General features: G+C 43.1%; 2 protein-coding genes across 2 annotated transcripts; both read left to right on the forward strand.

Moving 5' to 3' along the window:
- Nucleotides 1-4,306: 4,306 nt before the first annotated feature.
- On the forward strand, nt 4,307-7,937 carry LOC133514676 (myeloid-associated differentiation marker-like). The gene is made up of 3 exons (XM_061846512.1): nt 4,307-4,427; nt 4,492-4,767; nt 6,607-7,937. Exons 2-3 carry the CDS (start codon nt 4,501-4,503, stop codon nt 7,198-7,200), a joined length of 861 nt encoding a protein of 286 aa, XP_061702496.1. The 5' UTR covers nt 4,307-4,427; nt 4,492-4,500; the 3' UTR covers nt 7,201-7,937.
- Nucleotides 7,938-10,192: 2,255 nt separating this feature from the next.
- On the forward strand, nt 10,193-12,685 carry LOC133514675 (myeloid-associated differentiation marker-like). Its single transcript, XM_061846509.1, has one exon. It carries the CDS (start codon nt 10,291-10,293, stop codon nt 11,140-11,142), a length of 852 nt encoding a protein of 283 aa, XP_061702493.1. The 5' UTR covers nt 10,193-10,290; the 3' UTR covers nt 11,143-12,685.
- The last annotated feature ends 1,324 nt before the right edge of the window (nt 12,686-14,009 follow it).

Raw genomic sequence — 14,009 nt, forward strand, 5'->3', positions numbered from 1 at the left:
AAAAAAACAACGCCAGCATACATTAGCAGTCATTGTGGTTTGACAGGCGCATTCGCGGCCGCACGCCACCGCGCTCGCTAATCTGCACAGTCGAGCATGAAAAATCACATGCGTAAAATGTGTTATGAGTAGAAATATATATCTATTGAAAGACGTTGCGTAGTCTTGACCAATGTTCCCTCTAAGCTGCGCCATTGCGCAATTGCGGACTTGTTGCACACTCTCGGCGCACATGAAAACTGATCCAGCGCAGTGAACCACAGCCTGATGTTTTTTTTTTTTTTTAACACGGAAGCACACGTCTCTAACAACTCGCTGCTGCTCAGCCGAATTCTACTTCCTAGTTTACCTGACACTGCCCCCCTCTGCTCTTAAAGTGGTACACTCATAATTACAAACACACCCGCAACTTTATATCTGCGGGCATGACAAGTAGACCAAACCTGTAATTTTATATCTGCGGGTATAACTGACCACACCCACACAATTTTCAAATGAGAATGAAAAAATAAATTGAAAAAAACCCCCCACCATTTACCCTTACTTTAGAGTTTTTCACTTCTTGCGGGTGGGTCTGGTATCAACTAACCACAAAAAATGTGGGATTACTGTACGCACAGATTTCTGCAGCCATCATACGGGGAAGGAAACTATAAATACAGTACTGTAATAATGAATGAATGAATGTTAAAATATACAGAACTTCCAAACTTGAACACCATCCAGTCCATAATGGCGGAATAATGAAATTATTTTCTCTGCTGGGAAATATTTAAAGTGAATGACTAAAATTTGTTGTATTCTTAAAATTCCCATTGGCATTATTAACTGCATAAATAACAATATAAATGCATTCCTGGGTTAGGGTTGTGTTTTTTTCATTTTTTTTGGGAGTGTGGAAAAGATTTGTGTTTGTTTGCACTAAATGCTTCTCTGGTCATATTCATACTAGAAATCTGCAATTATTATTTTGGCAATATGCCATAAGTGCTATAAACATTTGCTTAGTAAAGTGTATTTATGTGAGTTATTCATGTTTAAAAGGACAATTCAATTTCTGGAGAAAAGACAATTGGACACCGGAAAGGGGACACTATGTGGAACAGGGTAATTTAGCAAAATATGACTTAATTTGGGAATTTTGTTGTGGAAAGGAAGTTATATCACACCAAGAAAAAAGCAAAATACATTTATGGACTTTTATATGTTTTGGGATTGTTGTGTAACCTGATGAACTTTTAAATTGTTGTTTTATTATGTTTAAATTTTCCTGAAAATATTGTGTTGACCTAATTATACCACTTTTGGTTTGGTTGACATTTATTGTTAAGGTTTTAAATTGTATAACAACTCGAGGTCAGTATAATATAGAAGTTTTGAATAGTCCAGTTAACCTAGATGGTTCAAAAAAAAATACAAATAATGCATTTTTGCCCATCTATTTATGCTGGCAGATAGAAATCGCATGTTCCTCCACCAGATGGCGAAAGAAACATTACAAATGATTTTTTTGTGAACTTCTCTGGTAATGTGTCATGAGTTTTCTCAAAAATAAAAATGTGGCTTCGCTCAGTAAAGGGTGGGGAACTCAGCAACAGACCACCGGCTCGCATTTTACGCGTGTGTAAAAGTTTGTTAACGTGTTCATTCATTGCATTCAAACAAAAATGGAAATCACGAGAGTCAGCCGAAATAGCGTCCGTGTTCTCTCAACAGAACGAAAGAAGTGAGAGCGGCATCATTTATCTCTTTGCACTCTTTTCCTGGAGAGCGGAAACCCGAAACCATCCCCGCACGTATTACATCAAAACATTACACTCGCTAAATGTGCATTATTGCATTATTGATCCAACTGTTGCAGCTGCAACAGTAAAGCCGGAGGATTAGCGTTCACAGTCCGAACACGAGACCAGACTTCAAATGTCACCCTTTGTTTTTTTTTTTTATGTCTGTTTCCTGTTTCCTCTCTTTTGCACCCCATATACCATAATTTCTCAGAAAATAATGTGCAAATTTTTCAAAAAATTAATAGTTAAAACGTTAATAGAGCGCATTATATTTAGGTATGGATGAAAGAAAAAATGCAATCACATTGTATAATTCTATTGAGTGGTAATTTTTTTTTAAACATATACAGTGAAGAAAATAAGTATTTGAACACCCTGCTGTATTGCAAGTTCTCCCACTTAGAAATCATGGAGGGGTCTGAAATTTTCATCCTCGGTGCATGTCCACTGTGAGGGAGATAATCTAAAAAGAAATATCCAGAAATCACAATGGAGGATTTTTTAACGATTTGTGTGATACAGCTGCAAATAAGTATTTGAACACCTGTCTGTCACCTAGATTTCTGACCCTCAAAGACCTGTTAGTCCACCTTTAAAAGTCCACCTCCACTCCATGTATTATCCTGAATCAGATGCACCTTTATGAGGTCGTTAGCTGCATAAAGACACCTGTCCACTTCATACAATCAGTAAGACTCAAACTTGTAACATGGCCAAGACCAAAGAGCTGTCCAAAAACACCAGAGACGCAATTGCACAACTCCACACGGCTGGAAAGGGCTACGGAGAAATTGCCAAGCAGCTTGGTGGAAAAAAGGTCCACTGTTGGAGCAATCATTAGAAAATGGAAGAAACTAAACATGACGGTCAATCTCAATATGAGTGGAGCCCCATGCAAGAAACCAGATCGTGGGGTCCCAATGATCCTTAGAAAGGTGAGGAATCAGGCCAGGAGTACACGACAGGACTTGGTCATTGACCTGGGGCCGAGGGACGAGACCACCGTTTCCAAGGTGACTGTTGGCAATACACTAAGAGATCATGGTTTGAGATCATGCATGGCACAGAAGGTTCCCCTGCTTAAACCAGCACATGTCAAAGCCCGTCTTAAGTTTGCCAATCACCATTTGGATGTTACAGAGGAGTCATGGGAGAAGGTTTTGTGGTCAGATGACACCAAAATTGAACTTTTTGGTCATAATTCCATGAACCGTCTTTGGAGGAAGACGAATGATGAGTTCCATCCCAAGAACACCATCCCTACTGTGAAGCACGGGGGTGGTAGCATCATGCTTTTGGGGTGTTTTTCTGCACATGGGGCAGGACGACTGCTGTGTATTAAGGAGAGGATGACCGTGGCCATGTATTGTGAGATTTTGGGGAACAACCTTTTTCCCTCAGTCAGAGCATTGAAGATGGGTCGTGGCCAGGACTTTCAACATGACAATGACCCGAACCACACAGCCAGGAAAACCAAGGAGTGGCTCCGGAAGAAGCATAGCAAGGTCCTAGCGTGGCCTAGCCAGTCACCAGACCTAAACCCAATAGAAAATCTTTGGAGGGAGCTGAAACTCCGTGTTTCTCAGCGACAGCCCAGAAATCTGTCTGATCTCCGGAAGATCTGTCTGGAGGAGTGGGCCAAAATCCCTACTGCGGTGTGTGCAAACCTGGTGAAACCTTTGACCTCTGTAATTGCAAACAAAGGCTACTGTACCAAATATTAACATTGTTTTTCTCAGGTGTTCAAATACTTATTTGCAGCTGTATCACACAAATAAATCATTAAAAAATCATACATGGTGATTTCTTGATTTTTCTTTTTAGATTCTCTCTCTCACAGTGGACATGCACCTATGATGAAAACCCTACATGATTTATAAGTGGGAGAACTTGCATATACCAGGGTATTCAAATACATACATTATACTTCAGGATGCATTATACTCGAGAAATTAGGGAATGTGTGTTTAGACGCGAGGTAGGAGGGCCATTTGTTACACAGAACAACCAAAAGAGACAAAATGTGTGCGTGTTTCCTCATTTACAAGCGCCTAGAAAACAGAAACAGATAAGAACAAATCATTTTATGCCAGTCATAAGGGGAATCTGTGATCTATCAAATGAATTAATGGGATAAAACATTGTACTTTATGGTGCATGACAGTCTAAGGTCAGTTTGATGCAGTTAAACTTTACATTCAAGGTGTACATTTTCTACTACACAATGTGTCAAAGCACATTCTTCCTTCCTGTCGAATACTGAAGTTCATTATCAATTCTTTTTGTGAAACATTGACATATATGAGGATATGTGATCTATTAATGGGCCGACATACCACAAAAGGAATTCGATAGGGAGAGAAATCTGTAAACTGTGTCATACAGGGGTGGGGGGGGGGGTCTACTTATTGACATAACCTCAACTGGGGTGATAAGCCAACAGAGGTGATCAACGCCCACTCTGACGAAAATGAAATATGATATAAGACGAATGAGCATTTAAGGGAAGGTTTCTGCCTGTTACAGGATGTAAAGTGAACGCAACGGAAAGGGAGTGGCAAGTTCACGTTGGCGTTTGTACGTGTGGCAGCAGCTGTTGGTGCGGCACCAGGAGGATGACAGCTCGTCACTGACGCTCATGTAGTCAAATACTGTAGGATTATCGAACATATTGAACAGAAGATAATTTTGATATCCATCGCAGAAAGCAGCTATGGTGGCGCTCGACACGAGGGCGCTGACGACGCCCGTGGGCATTTTGCGGATTCTGGAGGTGATCCTGACCTGCATCTCCTTCAGTCTGGCGCTATCGGTCGGGACCTCGACAGACTCCTTCTGGACCTGGTGCTTGTTCACCTGGTGTTTCTGCTTCGTCGTCACCATCCTCATCCTCTCTCTGGAGTTCCTGAGTCTCGGCTCCAAGCTGGCTATTTCCTGGGAAGACTTCACCACTGCCTTTGCCATGTTGGCCACGCTCATGGTGGGGGTCCTCCTTTTCTTCCTGGATGTGCAATTCATATCAGTTTTTTTTTTAATTACTATTATTATCAAGAGAGGAGCTTAGTAGTCACTTGTTGCGTGCGACTAGTCTGGTACGCAGTATTGAACACTAGTACTGACTGTTTTGTGTTGCTGATGCACCATTCATACTTAATACAATTAACAACTCTGAGACGCCAGGGGAAACAACAAATCCGTTTCCTGGTTGTCGTCTTCTATATGATAGAGTAACTCCTGTAAATGGCCGCCTTGTCGCAGTAAATGTTGCGGGGGAAACTGGATTACACGACCTTAAAAACGGTGACTGAGTTTGTGAGGCATGGACCTCCTTTTTAATAACTGAGCTCCTATTTTGTTTCAGTATGGAAATTATACTCCTTTGTAAATAATGATTTGACTCTCCTAAAAATACAGCTTGAGTCTCACAGCATTCAGATATTTTTTTTAAATCGCTCATAAGTGAAAGTGAAAAAAATATGTGAGACAGTAAATCTGCTTTGATTGTATTAAGCACTGACAAATCGAAAGGTGTCCAGGCTGCCGTGGCGAACCAATCAAAACCATTTGAGAGCTGTTCATTTAAAGCCCAAGTGTCATCCCTATAAACATTCAAAAATAGATAATATTGTAATGAAAAATCCATATAACATTATTCACTTCAATGTCTATACGGAAAAATAAATATGAGCGGAGAGCACGTCATCCATGTGCAAAGTTGCGGAAATGTCATTCGACATCCAAGTGGTCGCCATATTGGCTGCATCTACTGTCCGTGATGTCGCCCCAAACATTCGCCATTGAAAACACGCTGTGCCACCTACTATGGGAGACGAACTCGACCCTTCTGACACAGAAGCTCTTTTCCAAGAAGAGAAGATCTCACAACCGAGTGAAGTGACTGGGGCGATATAACCCTATCGTTTCGAGCCATATTTGATAACCGGATCATTGCCAAACAGCCCTCCCACACAATCCACCTCCACGGGCGACGACGACGCTGCAACCAAACCACCTCCCCGTCCAATCCACCTCCGCGATCATAGATGAGCCACCCCGGCCGAAGCCGTGATCGGCGAACACAGCACCGATGGGCACATTGACACATTTAGCACCTCTGACTTACGGACGGGGATCTGTTGTTACGTTCTGAAAGATTACGTGTCCCCGCCCTCAACTATTATTTTTTTAAGTCGCTCTACACACACCTAGGAGGCCCCTTAGCTAAGTAGTTAGGTCGTGAGTTCGTATCTCACTGGGGGGCCTCCACTCTCCGAGAGGGGTTGCGTCAGGAAGGGCATCCGGCAAAAAACTGAAATGTCACGCTGTGGCGACCCCTAACAGGACAAGCCAAAAGAAACTTACTATACACACCTACCTGTCATTTGGAACCCACGAGGCTCTCGTCCTCCGCACCCGTGCAATCCATTTTTCACGACGAACCGGGTCTTTTGGAAAAGTATGAAGAGCGAATCCATCTTCCCGAGTGTTCAAGCAATATCCAGCAATACAACGAGCGGACATTTTGGCTAACACGAAGGAACAACGGTAAAACTAGTATAAACAGATGAGGCCATTTGAGCGCGCTACAGTCCTGTACGTCACTTCCTGCTTCTTCTCGAAAACAAATCCCTCGAGAGGATTTTCATGGCGGGAGTAACAAAAAGTGGAGAAAAAACAGCCGGGTCCATACCGGCTGCCGTTTTTTCATTGATAACATACTAAAAATATTGCATTTCACGACAGTGGCACTTTAACATCAATTCAAAACGTACAGTGTTTGGTCATTTGAAATGTTTTCCTTTTTTGTTTCTTTTTTCAGGTGTTCAGCACATCGGTCATTTTCGCCTTCTACTTCGCGTGTTCTTCGTGTTCCAAGTTCATCGCCGCTTGCGTGACTTCCTTTCTGGCCTTCATATTGTACGCCACCGAGGTCAGCTTGACCCGGGCCAAACCTGGAGAAATCAGTGGATTCCTTTCCACAGTCCCAGGTCTCCTGAAGGTGCTGGAGGCCTACGTGGCCTGCATCATCTTCGTATGTGTGCGCTATGTCCCGTACACGCACTTCCCGGGGCTGCAGTGGTGCGTGGCCGTCTACTCCATTTGCTTCATTTTCGCACTCCTCGTCATCATTTTTACCATTTGCCGACTTCTGTCCCTCTCTCCAGTTCCCTTTGACAAAATTCTCATTGTGTGCAATGTGTTGGCGGTTTTGATGTACATGACTGCTGTGGTCTTGTGGCCTTATTACACTTTAAAGGATAATCCCAGACCAGCTATCTGCAACCAATTTCCAAAGTCGTGTGGGTGGAATTTGCTTGTGGTCGTTACCTTTATGACCATTTTCAACCTTGTTGCTTATATTGTTGATACATTTTATTCCTTCCGGCTGGTCTTCTTCATGACTAGAACCTAATGTCTAGTTTTTACTTCAAGATTGGAAAATCTGAATATACAGCCTACCGTGTACCACGTGAAACAATTTAATTGAGTGATTTCCAATTCATATAGATTGACATATTCTCCATTTTTGATGCAGTGTTGTTATCTATTGGCGCTTTCACTTGATGCCACAAACTCATTCATTCATGCGCTATGACTGTTACCACAATGTGACCTCTGCTTCAAATGAATAAAAATGTGACTTTTCAACAATCATATCAAATCAATCACAAAAACTGCCTTCTACCATTTGAAGAACATAGCGAGAGTGAAGTCTTGTACGTGTCAAGCAGACCAGGAAAAGTTCATCCATGCTTTTATCTCAAGTAGACTTGACTATTGTAATGGTCTTCTGACTGGACTCCCCCTGCCCAAAAAAAGACTATTAATCAGCTGCAGCTCATTCAGAATGCTGCACCTTGCGTTCTGACCAAAACAAAGCGGTCAGAGCATATAACGGCTAATCCTAAAGTCCTTGCACTGGCTTCCAGTCAGCTTTAGAATAGATTTTAAATTTCTGATGCTGCTCTATAAATCACTAAATGATTTACGCCGTGAATACATGAAAGAAATGCTTACGGAATACAAACCCAGTAGAGCTCTGAGATCGACTGACTCGGGTCAAATAGTGGAGCGCAGAGTCCAAAGCAAACATGTGGAAGCAGCTTTTAGCTATTATGCTGCACACAAATGGAAGAAGTTGCCAACAGAGGTGAGGTTTTTTTTTTCTCATGCTTTTAGAATATATCAAATTTTTGATCATATTACTTGCACTGTATGCGGTTTTAACTGTTAAATGTTTTATCTCTTTGTTTTCAAATGTCTTCAATCATGTAAAGCACATTGAGTTACCTTGTGTATGAAATGCGCTATACAAATAAATTTGCTTTGCTTTTATTTACGTGTCAAATTAGCCGATTGTTGAAGCACATCAATTACTGATGACAGCCGCGGATTGTTTCCATCCATCCATTATCCAAGTCGCTTATCCTCACGAGGGTCACGGGAAAACTAGAACCTATCCCAGCTAGCTTCGGGCGAAAGGCGGACCACACCCTGAACTGGCCGCCAGTCAGTTGCGGGGCAGATATCGACACCGTCACTGAACGGGAATCGGTCCCACGCTGCCCGCAGCAAAGTCGGGCGTGTGTAGCACTGCACCATCAGTGACTCATGGCATGGATTGTTTATTTTATGAAGTGGTTGAAGAGATAAGGCGATCCACCGTTCACCTTTCAATTCTGATTACATGGGCGTGTTGCAGCGGCGACTACCATAAAGCACACACGGCGGCCATTGTTTTCACTACTTCATTCTCAATCGGAGGGGAGCCGTAAAGCAATACATTTTTGTTGCTTTGCTGAGCTTTTTTAAATAACTCTTGACACTTCAACGACATTTTATTTAGTGTACATTCAGGCTTGCAATGACATGGGCAAGTGAATTTAAAAGATAATAGTCAACCACATTGATACAAGTCAGGTACATTCTCACTGTCAAAATTGATACTTGAGAAATGCTTTCATGAATATAAATAGATGGCGTGTGGGGTTATAACATGGTTCAAACCACTGGCAACGTTCAAGTAATCCATCCATCAAAGCATTTCCTGAAACGCTTATCCTAACAAGGGTCACGTGCTGGAGCCTATCCCACCCATCACGACGACCCGAAACTTACCACGAAACAACTCGAGAGTTTGAACGTTTTGAAGGCAAAAACAGTCTTCAACGGCAAAGTCAGGAGCTTGACGTCAACTGGATAAATTTTCGACCTGCTGAAGATCGCAGCAAAATGCACAAAAAGTCAAAGCATCGCTAGTAAAAGGCCTGGGAAAAACACAGTTTTTATTATTATCATTATAAAATAATAATAACAAATCCCTCACTAATGTTTTATATTTTGATACTTCAGGTTTAATACAGCAGCGATCTTCAAGCTGCTTGAATGAGTCTGAATTTTGACAAATCAATTATGTGCCGTGATCTGTCTCCAGTTAGCCTAAGTGACACGACATCATTACCTCTTCATTAATAATTCAAATGCGCGTCGCGGGACTGCCGTAAATAGGAGGCCGGCTTGCTAGAACGCGCCTTTATGTGCATGCACTCGACGTATTGGCCACACCTGAATCAAGAGGTGGATGATAGTCTAACAGCTTCTTTTTTTTTTTTTTGGGGGGGGGGGGGGGGGGCATGCCGTCACACTGCCTCGCGATCGACGCAATGAGCACCCCTGGTGTAAATGAATTTCCTTTGACATGGCTCATTATATTGATGACCTTCGACGTAAATGCACTCGCAGTACGTGAAGCAGCTCTGAACATGCGCATTCGGCATCACTTCCGGACATGCTCAGTACGGTCAACTTGCATTTCCTGTTTCCGGGTGAATACTGGTTGTTTTGGAGCAGCCTTGTTTAGTTAACAACACTTGTGAAATAAACACGTAAATGAATGTCAAGACTACATAAAATAAGCGAGGTCCTCCAATATCTATTTTTTTCTACTCGGAACAAATTTTTCGTGTTCGACTGTGCAGATTTACGAGCATGGAGGAGCGCGGGCGCGGTCGCGTGCGTCAAATGTGAGTGACTGGTACTGTGATTTTGTTTTGATCCAGCCATAGTACCAGCAGAGGCTGCAAATATTTTATTTTGAACGATTTTTCAACCAGCTCCGCATTCTCCTGAGTGTCATTCTAGTTGTCAGTGTGACTGTTTTAGTCTCAGCACTCGCACGATCCAGGTTGAGGAGCACATAGACCGGCCGTGATAAAGATAAGCCCGTGATTGAGGTTCCAAGAGCAAAGTCCAGTGTGAGTGTATCCTGATGTGGGCTTGATAGCGATCAGCGCAGGCCCAATCAGCTAAAGACCATAAACTGCACAGTTGAGCCGAAGATGCTGTGTTTGACTACACGCCCTTGCTTTCTGCTTCAAATTTCCGACATCGTGTTTCTCGTGGACAAGGATTTCTTCAACTGGAGCTCTTTTGGGTGGGCATTCCGGAGCAAAGACGGGGAAGAGGTGGAGGCGAAATCCGAGAGAGAGGAGCAGGAGCAGCAATGATCCACGTCGACGTTCACTGTCTCACCCAGCCGGTGAGCATCGCCCGTTTGGCGGCCATCGTCCTCACGTGTACGTGCTTCAGCCTGGTGGCATCGGTGCAGTACATCCCCTCTTCGTACTGGGCATGGTGCATGTTCACCTGGTGCTTCTGCTTCCTTTTCACCCTCTCAATCGTCATCCTGGAGGTCAGCACCTTGAGCAGCAAGATGCCTTTCGCCTGGGACGACTTCACAACCGCCTTCGCCTTGCTGGCAAGCCTCATGTGCCTGACGGCCTGCGCCATCTACCCGACATTTTTCGCCTGCAATATCTGCTACCGGCAGATCGGCGCTTCTGTGGTGGCCGTCGTGTGTAGCGCGGTGTACGTTCTCGAGGTGAGCCTCACGCGGCGTCGGCCGAGCGGGCAGGTCCGTGGTTTCCTCGCCACCTGGCCCGGCATCATGAAGATGCTGGAAGCTTTCTTCGCCTGTCTCATCTTCACATCTCTCGAGAAAAGTCAGTACAGCAGCACCCCCGAACTGCAGTGGTGTGTGGCCGTGTACTCTTTGTGCTTCATCTTAGCCTTGGTGATCATCCTGCTCACGGTGGGTCAGGTGACCACTCTGCTCCCCTTCTTTGACAAGATAGTGATCGCCTACAACATTTTAGCGGCGGTCTCGTACATAACAGCCACGGTTATCTGGCCACTTTATAATTTCCGGAACAATCCGAGACCGCCACAATGCGGCTACTTGTGTTCGTGGGATAAATTGGGGATGGTCACTTTCATGACACTTCTCAACTTGTGCGTTTACAGCGTGGACTCCGTCTACTCTATATGGCTCGTGTTTTGTCTCACCAGCGAGTGAAGCCGTCATTAAAAACTGAAAATGGGTGTTCTGTGTTTGACTCGTGTGCACACAACTTTTATTTAAATCAGGTTTTACATCATTCTCGGGTTGTAATCACGTGATAAAAATGTGCCCTCAATCGAATTGCCGCCATTTCTACAGACAAGCTGGGCGTTGCAGACGACATCACCACGGCAACGTCCACAGAAACCATGTGTAAGCGGCGAGCGGCAGACGTTTTCTGCCTACTTTAATTGACTCAATGATGTCGCCAAAGCTAGATATGCACAGAAGATCAAACTCTGTGAAGATATCGATCCGTATACTCTCCACGACGACGTACTTTCACAGAATCTAAAAGACTTCCTCGAAACGACCTAGAATTACAGACGTCCTTTTGCACCGTTTCCACGATTTCCACATCCGTAGATGCGACAAAAATCTGGCACGATGATTTACTCGAGTCGGAGCAACGATCACGATGGACAGCTGACTCCTTGTCTGCGACAATGGCGGTCGAGTACCCGGATGATCAAGTGTGACGTCTCGTTTTTTTTTTTTTCCCCATTCCCCGTGGATTGATTTGAGTTGCCGTTGTCGGATACTTTGCATGTTAATGTGTGTTCAAAGAGCTGGAGTAGAATTAATGATTAAAACTGTATTACAGTTGTCAGCTGAGAAATATACACCTCAGAGAACTTTGGATCCATTCATCTTACGCTTTTCACATCACTTTACTGCCATTATTAACCACTTCATTACGATTATGCGTGTGACGTTTTTTCCTCTACAATCTAAATTCCTCTAAAATCTACAATTTTCCCTTTCTGGTTTCAAGAACGCGGAACAGAAGCTATGTACTGTACAGTGCGCAACATAAATACATCCCAACACGCTAACAGATTTAAGAAAGTGTATGTAACTGTGTATTTTTTATTTTCCTTTTTTTATTTTAGTATTATGTTTATTTTATTTTTCTGTGTTTTTGTTTCTTCATTTTCTGTTTATTCTATTTTCTATTCTGTTTTGTCATGTTTTAAGTGTTGCTTAGTTATGTTAAAATAGAAAGTTTCTTTGTAACTTTCTTTTCCGTAAGGGGGAGAGTGTTATGTGTGTGTATTTTTATTTTTTTTTTTTTATTTTCCTCTCATTCTTTTATGTTATCATGATGCGGTTCTTTTGTGATGTGGAATTGTGGAATGTTCTGAGGTGCGCCCATATAAGAAAACTGAGAAGGACCGCCAGCAGAGCTTCTTACCACCACTCGTAGACAAGTACTATTTATAGCTCGGCTTAACTACTCGGTCTTTGAACTTCTATTCTGTGTTTTATTATTTTTGTGTTGTGTGTGTGTGATTAAATTGTGTGAAACGCAATACAACTGCTTTGTCATATTTTGCTGATTTGAGCTTGGGGATTTTAGTCTAAATTCACACGTAAGAAAAGCCTTTCAGTAACCTTTACAGGATTTGTCAACGCGCAGGTACAAAAACGGAATTTACACAACTAACTCATTTGCCAGATTTAGCAATGTTGAAATAAATTTAAACACGACTGAAAGTCTATCAAGGTTGGTTTTAAAAAAAAAAAAAAAAGATGGAAAATATTCATAAATTGTACTCATGACTTGTGAGTCTTTTGGACTGAAATCTAAATGATACGACGAAGCAGGCAATTAGCTATCAAACTATGCTTGCAACTATAAAGGCCTCAGAGGCCACAGGAAGGACATCCGTGGAGACCAATGAAGGCTTGCGCAACGTTGGTCGCTGGGAATTCTCCACTCCCCGCGTACGGACAAAAGGTATGTACTGCATTTGATTGACAGCTGGAAGTTCCAGGGAGGCGGAGCTTTCAGAGCACTCAGTGACACGCCCACAGCGCCACCAAGCTGGAAGAATGTTTCGATTTTGACCAGTTTGAACCCCGATTTCACATGTTTTTTTACTTCTCCTCCCCCCCTACCCCTTCATTCAATGTCCGGATATTTTTTTTTTGGGACTTCTTATGTTAGTTCTTGCAGGATTAGACTGATAAATTATTCTCCTCTGGACTACATGGTAAGGGATGAAAAAAAAGACCTATGATAATAAATGTTGGATTAGATTTTTTTAAAATCATTTCAATTTGGAAAAACCCTTCCTGTCATATAGCCATCCATTTTTTTAGCCACTTATCCTCACGAGGGTCGCGTGGAGTGCTGGAGCTTATCCCAGCTCTCAACAGGCAGGAGGCGGGGTGCACCCTAAACTGGTTTCTGCACTCACAATCACACCGAGGGGCAATTTAGGGTGTCCGATTAATGTTGCATGTTTTTGGAATGTGGGAGGAAACCGGAGTGGCCGGAGAAAACCCACGCAGGCACGGGGAGAACATGCAAACTCCACACAGGCAGGTGTGGGATTGAACCCGGGACCTCAGTACCGTGAGGCCAACACTTTACAGCTGATCCACCGTGCCGCCTCCCGTCATATAATAACATAATACGGTCATTAAAGCTGTTTTTACACCTGCATCTGTCACTTGTTTCTCCTCCGTTAATTTCCTTTGGAAAATGGGCACCTATTTCCTCTCCATGGTTACAATATTGGGGGGTGGGGGGGGGTGTAATGCCCCCTTCATTTCTACATTAGGCTTTTTCTTAATGACTGTTTTGAGGTCCCAGTGAGACGTGAGCGCCGCTCATCTAAAAGACTTCTCGGAAGGACGCGCACAGTATTTCTTTTCTCTAATCTCCATGAAAAAAATCCTGTACAATTCCAATTGTAAACAATTCCGAGGGTCCTTTATGATTGGATGGAAGCAGCAGACACAGAAATGCACTTTAGAGAAAGAGGGTCTCGGGAGCCAGATGAGACAATAATTCCCAAAGTGTAGGTAATGTT

Source organism: Syngnathoides biaculeatus, chromosome 16, assembly GCF_019802595.1.
Source record: "Syngnathoides biaculeatus isolate LvHL_M chromosome 16, ASM1980259v1, whole genome shotgun sequence".
Lineage (NCBI taxonomy): Eukaryota > Metazoa > Chordata > Actinopteri > Syngnathiformes > Syngnathidae > Syngnathoides > Syngnathoides biaculeatus.